At 42.5% G+C, this 13,132-nt stretch overlaps 1 protein-coding gene across 1 annotated transcript in view; it reads right to left on the bottom strand.

Moving 5' to 3' along the window:
• Window positions 1-13,132, bottom strand: part of BMPER (BMP binding endothelial regulator) — a 235,546-nt gene that overhangs the window by 168,663 nt on the left and 53,751 nt on the right. Inside the window, exons 4-6 of the mRNA XM_017519293.2 lie at window positions 11,971-12,053; window positions 7,523-7,613; window positions 3,189-3,271 (exon numbers count right to left, since the gene is read on the bottom strand). Coding sequence (XP_017374782.1) covers window positions 3,189-3,271; window positions 7,523-7,613; window positions 11,971-12,053 — 257 coding nt within the window. The remainder of the gene's footprint in view (window positions 1-3,188; window positions 3,272-7,522; window positions 7,614-11,970; window positions 12,054-13,132) is intronic.

The following is a 13,132-nucleotide window of genomic DNA, read 5'->3' as shown; positions in this document are numbered from 1 at the left end:
AATTTTGGGGACCATTCAGACCACAGCACTTGGTGACATCCCTCAACTGGCTGCTTCTTCACCCTTGTCTGCCCTCCACACTCTTCTGCCAGAGTCTTCTGTGTCTCCCAAATAAACCACTTACATGTATATACTTGTCTCAAGGTCTGTTTCTGGGCATCCAATCTTAGACATGGAAATGTGTGTGTTTATATTTGTATTTATAGGCACACTTTTGTATATTTATATATGTGTGTATAGATACATGCAATTATAGATATAGAGATATACATACAAATATATAGTCACATGAATACTATACACATGCTTAAATAATGTTTATATTTCTCTACATATACATCTTTCTATTTTTACCAAATCACAACAGGTTATTATATGCAGTCCTCATTTGTACAAGGAGGCAGCCTAACATTCTCAACACCCCTCTGGTAGCCTCCTCAGTGGGGCATTTGACCTTGCACAGGTCCTGTCTAAAGCCCTTCTCCAGCTTTGCCCTCTCACACAGCAAGCCACCCGCACACACCTCACACGCCAAAGCTTCCAAGCTGGCTGTCACGGCAACACTGGGAAACTCCATGCCTCCTCGTTACAGAGCCAGGCCATACATTTAGAATATTCCATTCCAAAGTGAAGATCTCCACAGTTACCACCCTCAAGAGAGGGCCATTTGCTGCCAAGACATTACTTTTTTTTTTTTTTAGTGTACTCCATCAAAAGATAGCAAAAATGAAAGAATATCAGAAACCAGATTATTTTACTAACAAGCTACCAAAAAGCAAGATTACATCTCAAATGTTTGTTTTCATAAAAGAAAAACTGCTCTTATGACACTCCCCATACCCAAGCTGACACACAAATGTCCTATCTTCAAGCAAGAACTCCACTGTCTCTTCCATTTATTCTATTAATCTAAAGACTGGCATCAGGAACATAATCAGTCATTAGTTGCCCTTTGAGTGCTGACGGTGGCACTGCAGAAAACTAGAAAGAATACAGGAATACAGGAAATGAAAATATAAGGATATGAGAAAGGAATAGACTCTAGGTCTGGGAAGAACTCACTAGGGAGGAAAACTTGGTGTTTCATTCATCACGCATTGTGTTTAAAAACATATGAATCAGAATGCCTGCAGTACATTTAGGCTTGTGACCCCTGTACATATTAGCTCTAAGCTCATTTCCAGTTTCAGCACTGGATAACTCTGGCTGGCTGTCACTGGTACAGCTGCAGGAACTTTCCATCCTCCTTACCACCTTCTAAATTTCCTCTCCAAGGAGGCTCGGCTGCCTGACCTTGGCACACCTTTACCGGGAAAGGCAATTCATTCAGGTACACATTTACAATTTCCTATTGAAATATGCCTTGATTTTCCTCAATCTACTCCCAAAAGCATGAGATTAATTTTAAAAACTATTGGGAAACTTTATAGCCTCCAGTATGGAAGAAATAAAATCGAGAAATGGGTAATATTTAATGGCAAATAGAAATCATTTACATAAAAAATTAAAGCTATTTAGGCCGGGCTCACACAGTGGCTCACACCTGTAATCCCAGCACTTTGGGAGGCCAAGGCAGGTGGATCCCTTGAGGTCAGGAGTTTAAGACCAGCCTGGTCAATACAGTGAAACCCCATCTCTACTAAAAATACAAAAATGAGCCAGGCATGGTAGCTCAAGCCTGTAATCCCACATACTCAGGAGGATGAGGCAAGAGAATTGCTTGAACCTGGGAGGCAGAGGTTGTAGTGAGCTGAGATTGTGCCACTGCACTCCAGCCTGGGAGACAGAGTGAGGCTCCATCTTAAAAAAATTTAAAAAAAAATACAGCTATTTAGTCATAATTAGCAGGAGAGGAACAACATGGAAGTTAAACTGGAATATGCAAGTTCATGCTCATTTTCATTAGTACATTACTTTTGTGTTTTTTATATATTATCATATACATGATGTATATTACATATGTTTCATATGTAGATATATAGAGATACACATATATACTCTTCCTGCCTCTGTTCCTTTTTTTTCCCCCTTCTCCCCCATATAAAAACCATCATACTTGGTCATATTTCTTCTAATCTATATTCTCTAGCTTGGGTGTATTTGTGCTGCAGGAAGGAGGAAAGATTTTTGAAAACACATGTAGAGAAATGACAAATGCTGTGATTTATGCTGATCCACATATGATTCTGCTTTGGTGAAATTAGGATGCTATAGTTCCTCAGGTACTTTCCTTTTAATATTCTGAGAGACATACTGAGTCACAAGTGACTTGGAAAATGTATGTTCTTTATTATAACATATTAAAAGCTTAAAACATAGATGGTTGTACTAACTCCCTACTGTAAAGAACTTGTAGCAGCTGATTAAGACTAGATTCCCTGTCACTATCACCACCACTGATTTCACCCTAAATTTAACATATATTAATTTAAAATATCCCCTCAAAGTTGTAGCATGTGCCAAGTTCTTTTTATATGTAAGCATGCAGAGAGATTATTAGTATATGGATTAGAATTCAGCAATGCTTAGAAAGACAAGCCTGTGACTTTGTCGCACTGATTCTTCTTCTGCCCTGAACCCCCAATTTCAAGAGATTTCCTCCTACCCACTCTGCAACCTGTAAATGATCAGTCCTCAGACCAGGTTCCCTCCCCTCAGGATGCACGGAGGCAAGCTGTGTTTGTTCCCATTGCTTCTTGTTTGGCTGCGCTAAAGAACCAAGCAGCTGTCTCAGCAAGAAGCCCCTCAGCCCCTGAGGAACAGAAAATCCATGCTTTCTCCCGAAAAAGGAGGTACATGGAGGAAAATCAGCCTCCCTTCCTCATGCTTCAGAGCAGAGGTTCTCAGTTGGGAGCGAGTTTGCCCTCCATGGGGCATTGGGTGGTCTGCAGACATTATGGGTGGTAGAGCTGGAGGGTTTTACTGACATCTCGTGCGTGGAGCCAGGCGACCTTGCTAAACATACTCCAATGCACAGGACAGGCTCATGAGGAAGAATTCCCCAGCCCGGAATGTTAGCAGCACTGAGCCAGGTGGATGAGCTTTTCCCTGGGCCCCACATCAGGAGAGAATGACTATTCCCCAAAGAGGAGACGAGGGAGAGGCTGCAGAGACTGGGGGTGCTTTTGGCGAGTGTGAGCAACGCTCAGCCCAAAGGACACCCTGGGAACATCCACAGCAGGACTTACAGTGCAGGAACACTTGGTACATTTGCTTCCTTCCGGGTAAAATTCCTCTCCTTCTTGATACTGGACACCCTCAAACACACACCCTGGAAAACAGAGAAGAGTTTAGAATTAGGGCAGTAGCCATTGTCGTTCAGCCTGACACGATCCTTCTATCCACAGCTCATCCATCACCCACCTACACGCAGCCAAGTGTCCTCTTCAACCAGCGGACAAGACTGCTAAATTGTGACAAGAAAAAACAGACGCAAAAGATGGGCATGGGACCCAGAACGCCAAAGATGCTGGAAAACAAATAAGACAGTGCAACCCAGGTCAGCCCAAGGGGGAGCAGTGCACCATGGAGAGCCCTGCAGCGGGTCCTGGAGCTGCATGGTGACCATGCTGCACACTGCCAGAAGGACCAAACCCAGAGGGGCCAGAGAAGGCACATGGAAAGCCAAGGGAGAGAAGTCAACCATGAGCTCAGAGCAGATGATACCAGGGGCCCCACTCGATTAGAATGGCACAGCCTCTACCGGGTCCTAGGTACACCAGTCTCACGCCATATCCCCAGCAATCCGACACAGTAGGGACTTGCATCATTCTTTTCACAGATAAGGAAAACATGGCTCAGTAAGGGGAAAGTAAGCCTCCCAGCTGGCAGATGGCAGAGCTGGAATTCAAAATCAGTTCTGACCCATCTGCTGCACTGTTCAGAGGGCCAGGTAAAAAGGCAAGAAGGGGCATAGGTAGGACACAAGGTATCACACAGGTTTGCAGCCCCACCCTCTCTGTTAAAGAGACTGTGGCCCTCTCCAACTTTGCGCTAATTATAGGATCAAAACCCAGGAGATGTTCCCTTTTCAGAAAGACGCCCAGGACACTGCCAAATTCCAAAGAGAGGTTATAAATGGTATGATGCACAAGCCAGACAGGAACCCCATGTCACACAGGCCATGGGACAATGATGAGTTAACAGCAAAGCCACTTTCCTAAGGACTGACCTCACAAGGTACTAGACCAGGACAGCTGAGGTCACTTTCTCCATGGAAGACAGTGCTGGGAGCAGAGCTAGCAGTGGGCAAAACTTAGCCAAAGCAGGGTCTCGTGAAAGACTGTTCCACGCCCCTGAGAATGAATGTTCAAGGCCTGCCAGCTAAAGCCAACTGCAGAACTCACCAAACTCTTGGAGCAGCTGGTTCCTGACAAAGAAGAATGGGCATTACGCCCACCTGATCTGGCCACTGACCTTATTCATCTTAAAGCTAGACACATAGCCCTTTGTTAAATGGAAGACAGGCAGACAAGCGCTACTGAGCCTGAAGTTGCATCACCAAGTGAAACTGCAGTTTAAAAAATGCCCCAGGCATAAGATCTCTATACTATTGGCAAGCAGAGTTAGCAATCAACCAGCTCCTTGCTATTCTTCATGATGCCACAAGGCTTGGTAAGTGTGGGGCCCTCCTAGTGGCTATATCTCACCACTGTTACTATGGCAGATGCCTGGTCGTCTCTCTTTAAGGTGCACTTCCAACAAGGCAGGCTTAATCTTTCATACATGTTTGCACCATGAATTTTGTCATACAGATTGCCAGATTAACTACAACAATCTACCCTTGACGACTTAAAGGAATTTTAAATGAAAATTCTATGCAAACTGTTTCCATCACAACCCCACCATTCCTGAGCAGAGCTCAGCGAAAAGGAAGGAGCAGTCCACTAAGAATGCCCTAAAATCTGCGTGTTTGTCATTACACAGAATACCATTCCCTGATCAATGCCAGTCTTTCTGAATGACCAAAGAGAATACCCAAGGCTTCTCTTGACTCTCTATATCTAGATTTACCTGAAGCCTCCCTCACAAGACAAAGGATAATGCCTTGTGGATACAGTTCCTTCTGGATCTTCCAATTTGCAATCCAAAGATTGGCCTTTGGAATTAAGGAGAGGGAATGAAATTGATTCATGACCCCATAACTGAGGACACAGAGCCTGCCCAGGTGTCAGGGGACTGGTGGGTAGCAGTGGCATGCCAATTCTTAAAGATTTGCCTGCCAGGGCACCTGCACCTAAGCTTCTCAATTCTCACGGTGTGTGTGGGCATGGGAGGTAGTGCCCTTTGGTGGCCAGAAAAGAGGAGGGGCCAGACCCTGACCCCACCTTTGACCCTTACTCACTCATGGACCTCAGGCAGGCACTTATTCTCAGTGGGCCTAATTTATTCTTGTATAACCAGAGGATGGTTGTAAGGACTTATCACTGCAATGTGAGCAGTCATGGAGTTCAGCACTTTACTTCCTAGAAACTCAACCAAAAAAAGAGTGGAAGATGCAACGGCTCAAACATGATAACTTCAGCTGCTGAAATACATCACTCTGCTGTTTGTGTACCCACAGTTTCAAAGGCAGTCTGAAAATATGACTATCTCCTAAGTGAGGAGAATGTTCTATAGGGTAAGAGGTCTTGAGCTTTAAGTGTTTATTGCATTATTGTTGGTCCATTAAGGGTCCCTTGGTTATGAGTAGTGGGGTGCTGTGAGTTAGTTCTGTCTCAATAAAGCAACAGTCTACTCAACACAACTGAATTCATATTTAAGAGCTATAATTATTTTTATTTTATTTTTTCTTTTTTTTTTTTGATAGGCAGTCTCGCTTTTGTCGCCAGGCTGGAATGCAGTGGCTCCATCTCAGTTCACTGCAACCTCCACCTCCCAGGTTCAAGCAATTCTTCTGCCTCAGCCTCCCCAGTAGCTGGAATTACAGGCATGCGCCACCATACCCAGCTAATTTTTGTATTTTTAGTAAAGACGGGGTCTCACCACGTTGGCCAGGATGGTCTCGATCTCTTGATCTCGTGATCCACCTGCCTCAGCCTCCCAAAGTGCTGGGATTACAGGCATGAGCCACTGTGCCCAGCCAATATTTTTGTAAACTATATGGTATATAAAATATTCTCTGTTATCAATGTCAGGGTTGGCTGTGTACAGAAATTATCTGGGAGATTTGGGAATCCAGAGTTCCTCAGAGATTCTGATGGAATTGGTTTGGGATGCAGTATGAGCATCAAGATTGATTTTTATTTATTTATTTATTTTTAGGATTTCCAGGTGATTCTAGACTGTAGCCTGGACAACTACTCATCTCATTTAATAAAGATCCTGTAGATATTTAAGGATATGGTTAGGCAATACAAACCTTTCAGCACATTCAGAGGGAAAAGTACTCAAGCAAACTCTGCTTGATAGATAGAAAACAACTGGATGATGGAAAAAAATGGTTTTACTTTCAACCAGTTTTTGGCTTTCACGTAAGCTCATGAAGAATACAAGCTTTACAGAAATCCCAGAGTGAAAAAGAAGCTGAATAAAGACGGCCTGGGGAGCTGAGGAGGGTTAGCCATAAGTGGAAACTTGCTGTCCTTGTCATTCAAGGGTGAGAAAAGGCTGAACTCTGAAAGGGACCATGCCTTCGAGACTGTGTGGAGGAAAAGTGGCAGGTGCCTGAGAATGGAGCAGAAGCTCATCTCTGCAGAGCTCCGGTGGTGCCTTAGCCACTTCACAGGAAGTTTCCAAGAGCAGTAAGGCCCTTTGGAGATTAACCTCAAAAGCAGAGCAGTAGTTGTTATCACCACCCTTGAGGAAAAGCACTCAGAGAAAAAAAAAAAACAACCCCAAAACGCAGAATACCTGTCAGAGACTATTGGCCAGTGGCTTAAGAGATCAGAAAAAATCTCTCACCTCAAAATCCCCAGGCTTGTATGTAAGGGCAGGAAAAGATGCAGGAGATCTTTGTAAGCCTGTTCAGAAAAGTAAAAGGAAACGTTCCAGCCACTGCAAAAGAAAGATCCTTTCGCTGTCAGCTAGGAAGCAGGGCCCTCTATAAAAGACAAGAGGGTCCACCTTGTTGAACCACACGGAAAACTGAGACCAGGAAAACCCTAAGCTAAATTCACTTTGGGACACAGCTCTCAGTTTTCAGAAAACATCTGGTTGCCTCATCACCACGGCGAGCTCTGGCCATGGTTTTGCAATATGAAGCAGTAAAAAGACATTTCTGGAAGCCAGAGAAAGCCACAGCCTTTTCTTCCAAAATAAGCATTACCTGTGGCCCTGTGGAGTGGAAAGCAGGCCCCGGAGCCTGGAGAACCCCCATGCCAGGACCTCCAGCACATTGCATTCATGCTGGGCATGCCAAGGAGGCCAAGCGGATATTTCTGTGCAAAGGAGCTCGCTCTCTAAACCCATTATGTACACAGATGTAAAGTAAGGAAAATTTCCAACAAGAGGGGTTGGGAGATTCAGGCATTCCCGAGAGAACACACACGGATTTCCAGCCTTGTCTCCCTGAGAACGTTACCTGGACACGTGGGGCAGCACATTCCCAGATGCTCCAAAGGGTTTTGACAATGTACCACACAGCGTACCTCAGACTCTGTGACAACGCCCTCCTGAAACACAGAACACCACAAGCAACGTTAGCCCGGAATTCCCACGGAGTTACTACTTTTGGAAAGTGACCTAAGTAGCAGAAGTGTCCAAGCACAAAAACCGCAAGGCTCAGTGGGTGTCGAGTCCAGAGGTACTAACGAGGTGAGAGGGGTGAGATCCCAGCTCACCCCGGCCAATGCTCTATAACTCACAGTGCACATCTGTCACCTCTTCTTTTCCCTGTCCTTGCTTTCTCTTTGGCCCTAATTTCTTTCTTTCTTTTAAATCCAGTTTTTAAGACCTTCTTGCTGTCAGTAAGCACCCAGCAGAGTCTAGCTGCTCATTCACAACCGTTTTAGGTTTTCCACACTTCCTATATTTTCTGTCATTGTTATTCACATCAAGCCATTAATGGTGAGGCACAGAGTATAAGCATCATAACCCAGACTAGCACCTGGAGATCCTAAATCCCTACCAACCTTCTAGAAATAATTTTAGACCAGCTCTGCAATCTTAGAAATGTCACTCTGCCTCACACATATCCTGGGTCTCAGTTTTCCTCAAACATCAAAGGAAGAGATTAGACAAAACTATTTTTAAGCATATGATATATATCAAAATAGAGACTTTAGGGCTTAGTAATAAAATCAAGTGAGTCATTTGCAAACTGATATTGGGACTTTCATATCACCTTAATGTCAATTGAAATATTTTTAAAATTAATTTTCAGAGTTGGCCTTTGAATGGCTTTCTCCAGTTTCTCTACCCATTTTATGAATGGATTTGTATGTCTGTTTGTTTGGTTTTGTTGTTGTTTTGTGTTTGTTGTTTGTTTTATTTTGTTTTGTTGTATGTGTTTCTGGGCCCTGCTGAGCAGCTACCGGCCAGAGATGCTAGGCAATCGGAGTTACAGGATTAACAATGGATAATGGCTTAATGTGTTATTCAGTCAACAAAATAGTGGCACAGGATGAAAAAAAATGTAACAAATTGACAACTAGGTCATTTTCTTCATCATGTCTGTGACCACATCATCTCAACCCAACAAGGAGGGCTACATCCTAAATGTCTCCATATCATGTCAGGCCTGAGGTTTCCACTTGCTGGAGAATTTGTTATAGCCTATATCACATGGGAAGGAAAGAAACAACTAAAGTATCAGCAATACACAACACCTCAAAAAGATCCATGCTTTAGTTATGTAACTGAAGCAATGCAAAAAGCTATGCATGGACCCAAATCAATTTTCCTTCAGTATCTGCAATCCAGATGGAGGATTCAGGTTAGTTCCCAGCATGAATTTCCTGTCTGTGATCTTCAAATTTTCCTCTTCCCATAAGTAATTAAAGGCAGAAAAGTAAAGGTAAACGTCTCATCATCAGAGCTCCCTTGTTAGGAAGATAGATGAAATAAGGTAGAATTCAATTCAAACAGAACTAGGCCAGATCATTAGACTTCCTGTCATCTGTCTGGGACCTTGTTGTGCCTGGTCCATGTAGGCGCTCTACCAGAAGCATTTTTAATGAAGATGAAGATAGTACTATTTTAACGAAGATGAAGATAGCTGAAGATAGTACTATCTCTGTTTTATAGGTGGTTAAGGTGAGGTAGAGCGAGGTTAAGTAGCAAGTTACGTGAGTGGCAGAATCCATATTTCACCTACTGCCCTACACTGTATCCTCTGTTACTGATTTTGTGCCCTGAGAAAAGAAGAGCATTCGAAGGGAAGTTACCATTGTGTCATTCTACAGAGAAGCAAGAAGACTTCCCTGACAGGTGCCAGTAAATGGCAATTTCCTACATTCCATGACAAAGTCTCACACCTAAAGAAGGGAGCAAGTAAGAAGGAGAGGGAAACTCCCTAGCAGCCTTTGGCAGGTCCCTTCTTCACAGGTTGCTTTTCTGTGTATTGAATAAAATATTATCCTTGCTAGCAGGACACAGGCAAAAATTTAGAAAATGAGGAGAAATGAAAGGCAAAGTTCCTCTTGGGTAGGTAGCAACCACTTTCTGTGCCCCATTTTACAGGTCAGCATATGCTGACTCCCAGGGCTGCTGGACTTTAAGATCTCTTCCAACAATAATTTGAAATTCCTGCATCACTCTTTCTGGGCCCTGCTGAGCGCTACTGACCAGAGATGCTAGGCAATCGGAGTTTCAGGGTAAACAATGGATAATGGCTTAACATGTTATTCAGTCAACAAAATAGACCCTCCCATATAATAGCTAATAGCTTCCACTTGGCCAGGCACAGTGGCTCATGCCTGTGATCCCAGCAGTTTGGGAGACCGAGGCCGGCGAATCATGAGGTCAAGAGTTCAATACCAGCCTGGCCAACATGGAGAAACCCCATCTCTACTAAAAATACAAAATTAGCCGGGCATGGTGGTACATGCCTATAATCCCAGCTATTCAGGAGGCTGAGGCAGGAGAATCGCCTGAACCTGGTAGGTGGAGGTTATGGCTGAGATAGCACCATTACACTCCAGTCTGGGCAACAAGAGCAAAAACTCCATCTCAAAAAAAAAAAAAAAAAAGAAAAGCTTCCACCTAATTTAAACAAAGTCTTCACCCCAAAGGCAGCAAAATTCACCCCTGCTCTATGCAACTTGAGGTTCTTCAAAACCTCTGACTGTTATGTAGAAATACTATTCTAGATTCCAGAGGATATGAGATTGTATTGTTTAACATTGTCACCATGGCTTTGGTTTTCTGAGTGCTCTACCAAAATGTGGAAATTTTGCTAGTCAAGAAGCAGAGCATGAGTGGAGTGGTATAAATTTTGGAACAAATGTGGGCTTTTGGTGTTATGGAAACTTATTGCTGTCATCTCTTTGCAGTATGACACCAATTGAACCTATATCCTGGAGGAAAAACTCAGCAAATATTTGTTGATTTAATAATGTATTATTTATATTTGTTTACTTACTGCTTATTTTCACAAATAACAGATTTCCTAAATAAATAAGTTGAATATTTAACTGAATAAATAGCTGAAGGTCTTATGAATGAGCATACCTATCGTGGCATGTCAGAGGAACATAACTACACAAAATTTAGATTTCAGTAAACTAAATGTCACTATGCTTAAGATCAGAGCTCAGGCCTGTTTTCCTGGCACATAAAGAGGTAGGGCTAGGGGTTCAAGGCCATCCTGGACAACATAGGAAACCTCTCATCCATATAACAAAAAGAATTTGGCTGGGCGCAGTGGCTCACACCTGTAATCCCAGCACTTTGGGAGGCTGAGGCAGGCAGCCTCACCTGAGGTCAGGAGTTCAAGACCAGCCTGACCAGCATGGAGAAACTCCCAACTCTATTAAAAATACAAAATTAGTCAGGCATGGTGGTGCATGCCTGTAATCCCAGCTACTTGGGAGGCTGAAGCAGGTGAATCATTTGAACCCATGAGAAGGAGGTTGTGGTGAACTGTCTTCACTAGATAAAACCTTCCAACTCTTACTTCCAGTTCTAAGAGATCATGCCATTGCACTCCCACCTGGGCAACAGAGTTAAACTCTGTCTCAAAAAAAAAAAAAGATAAGAGCAAAGAGAAATATTACAGTAACATTTCAATCTCCTTTAAATGCAAAAACACATCCTTGGACAACGAAATGGGGTCAGGGATAAAATAATTTAATGGCACCTTCTCTACAAAGAATAATTTTTAAGTTTTGTCAAACTTATATGGGCATAATTTTTAACAGAGTATTTATACAGAGTTTTTGTTTGTTTTATTAAAGTGGGAGTTTGAAAATTTAAGTTTTTCATTTCTGCTTTAGTTTTTCTTGCTGTGTTTAACACCTGACAGGATTAGAGCCATGTAGAATTACTGCTCTGAAACAGAGTTCAGTAAGGATCAGCCACAGTGGACTCCCTAGTTGCTGAATTGGTGGTTTTTTAATTTGCCAGGTTGAAATCATCGAGTTACAGTATACTAATTGCTTCAATGTAATAGTTTACAGGTTGGATCCATTTCAAAATCTTTCTAAATCAAAGAAAGGAAACATACATTATTAACAATACCCCCTTTCTGCTAAGAGGAATTCATGTTTTGCTCACAGATGACTTCACGGGAAGACATGAATTTTCCCCAAGGACGTGTGCATCTTCCTGGAGTTTTTCCAGGCACAGTTTAACAATGGTTCACAATCCTGCTGTGTGTTTCTGGAAGCAAGTTCTATACAATATCTATGCTGTACCTGTTTTGTTATGGCGATTGTCAGAGTAAACACACTCAAGGATACAGTTGCTTTTTCATTGGTTTTTCATTTTTGTTCGGCTTTTTTAGGGTTTTGTTCTGTGTTGTGGGAGGAGGTAACTGAAGAGGACTCTATAGATTCCTTTTTACTGGAGAAAGAAATAGTTGAACTTTACCTGGCACTGGCGTAGAACACAAGGCTCAGCTGGGCTCTGCCATTTGAAGGAGCTGTTATAGGTATTTCCTTCATAGGTGCAACCTAGACAGGAGACACAGAAGCAGGAAGAAAGGCCAAGAATGAATGTGGGTTTCCTTTACATTTTGGAGCAAAATAAGTTATGTTCTCTAAGCCCAGATTAGCGATCGCAGCGACCACCATGCTCTTTGGCTATTTTTCCCAAAAACACAACCAAGCCTTCTAAGTATCCACTTGACGTTCACTTACATTAATTCCTTGACTACTAAGAAGATTAACCTCCTGGATTATATTATCAAGTGCAAAGCCATAGACTGATGAACACTTGTGGCCAAAATGTCTAACCTCATAACTTGATTTATGCCTAATGATGTCTGAGGAGGACCAGAGCTAAAAACATCACTGTGAAAGAGATCTGACACGAGATTAAATTAACTCGAATTTGCTGAAGATCAAGAGTAAAGTTTAAAACATGATAGAAAATCAAAGCAGGAAAATAAAATATAGGAATTGAACTAAAAATTCTATAACCATCTAAAATTCTTGAAGAGCTACTCTCTTCACTAGATAAAACCCTCCAACTCTTACCTCCAGTTCTAAGAGCTATGATTATTTATTTTTTATATTACTTTTAGGTAGTAAATTAGATTAAGCAAATCTGAAACTACCCAAGTGTGGATTATCACATGTTTATTCATTGGCAAAAACAAAGGTCAAAGGCCAGAGATCCTCAAAAGAAGAAATAAGCCAGTTGGAGTCTCCATGGAAAAAGGCCAAAGAAACAATTGTGTGGAGATCACAGCCCAGGTCTTGAGTCAGTTTGTACAACTAACCCTCCGCACTGTAGGTTACATGTTCTAGGAAGATGCACCTGGCTATGGCTACAGTCACTGCATCCTTGGGGGCCCAGTAGCAAAGAGATTTAGCAATACATAGTCTGGATGGCTTAATACAAAAAGTCCAGAAGCAGGAACACCCACATGTGATAATGCAGAAATAAAAGGGCCTGGCTCTCTGTTTCAATGACTGATTTCTGGCAAGCTAATCAACCTCAATTCACATCAGTTTTCCTTGTGTAAGACACAGAGAAAAGAAAGACTCACTCCTTCCATGAGAACTTTTAGATAATACTGTGGTTAAAA

This window comes from Cebus imitator, unplaced genomic scaffold (assembly GCF_001604975.1).
Source record: "Cebus imitator isolate Cc_AM_T3 unplaced genomic scaffold, Cebus_imitator-1.0 Scaffold734, whole genome shotgun sequence".
Lineage (NCBI taxonomy): Eukaryota > Metazoa > Chordata > Mammalia > Primates > Cebidae > Cebus > Cebus imitator.
This window is presented reverse-complemented; position numbering and strand designations above follow the sequence as displayed.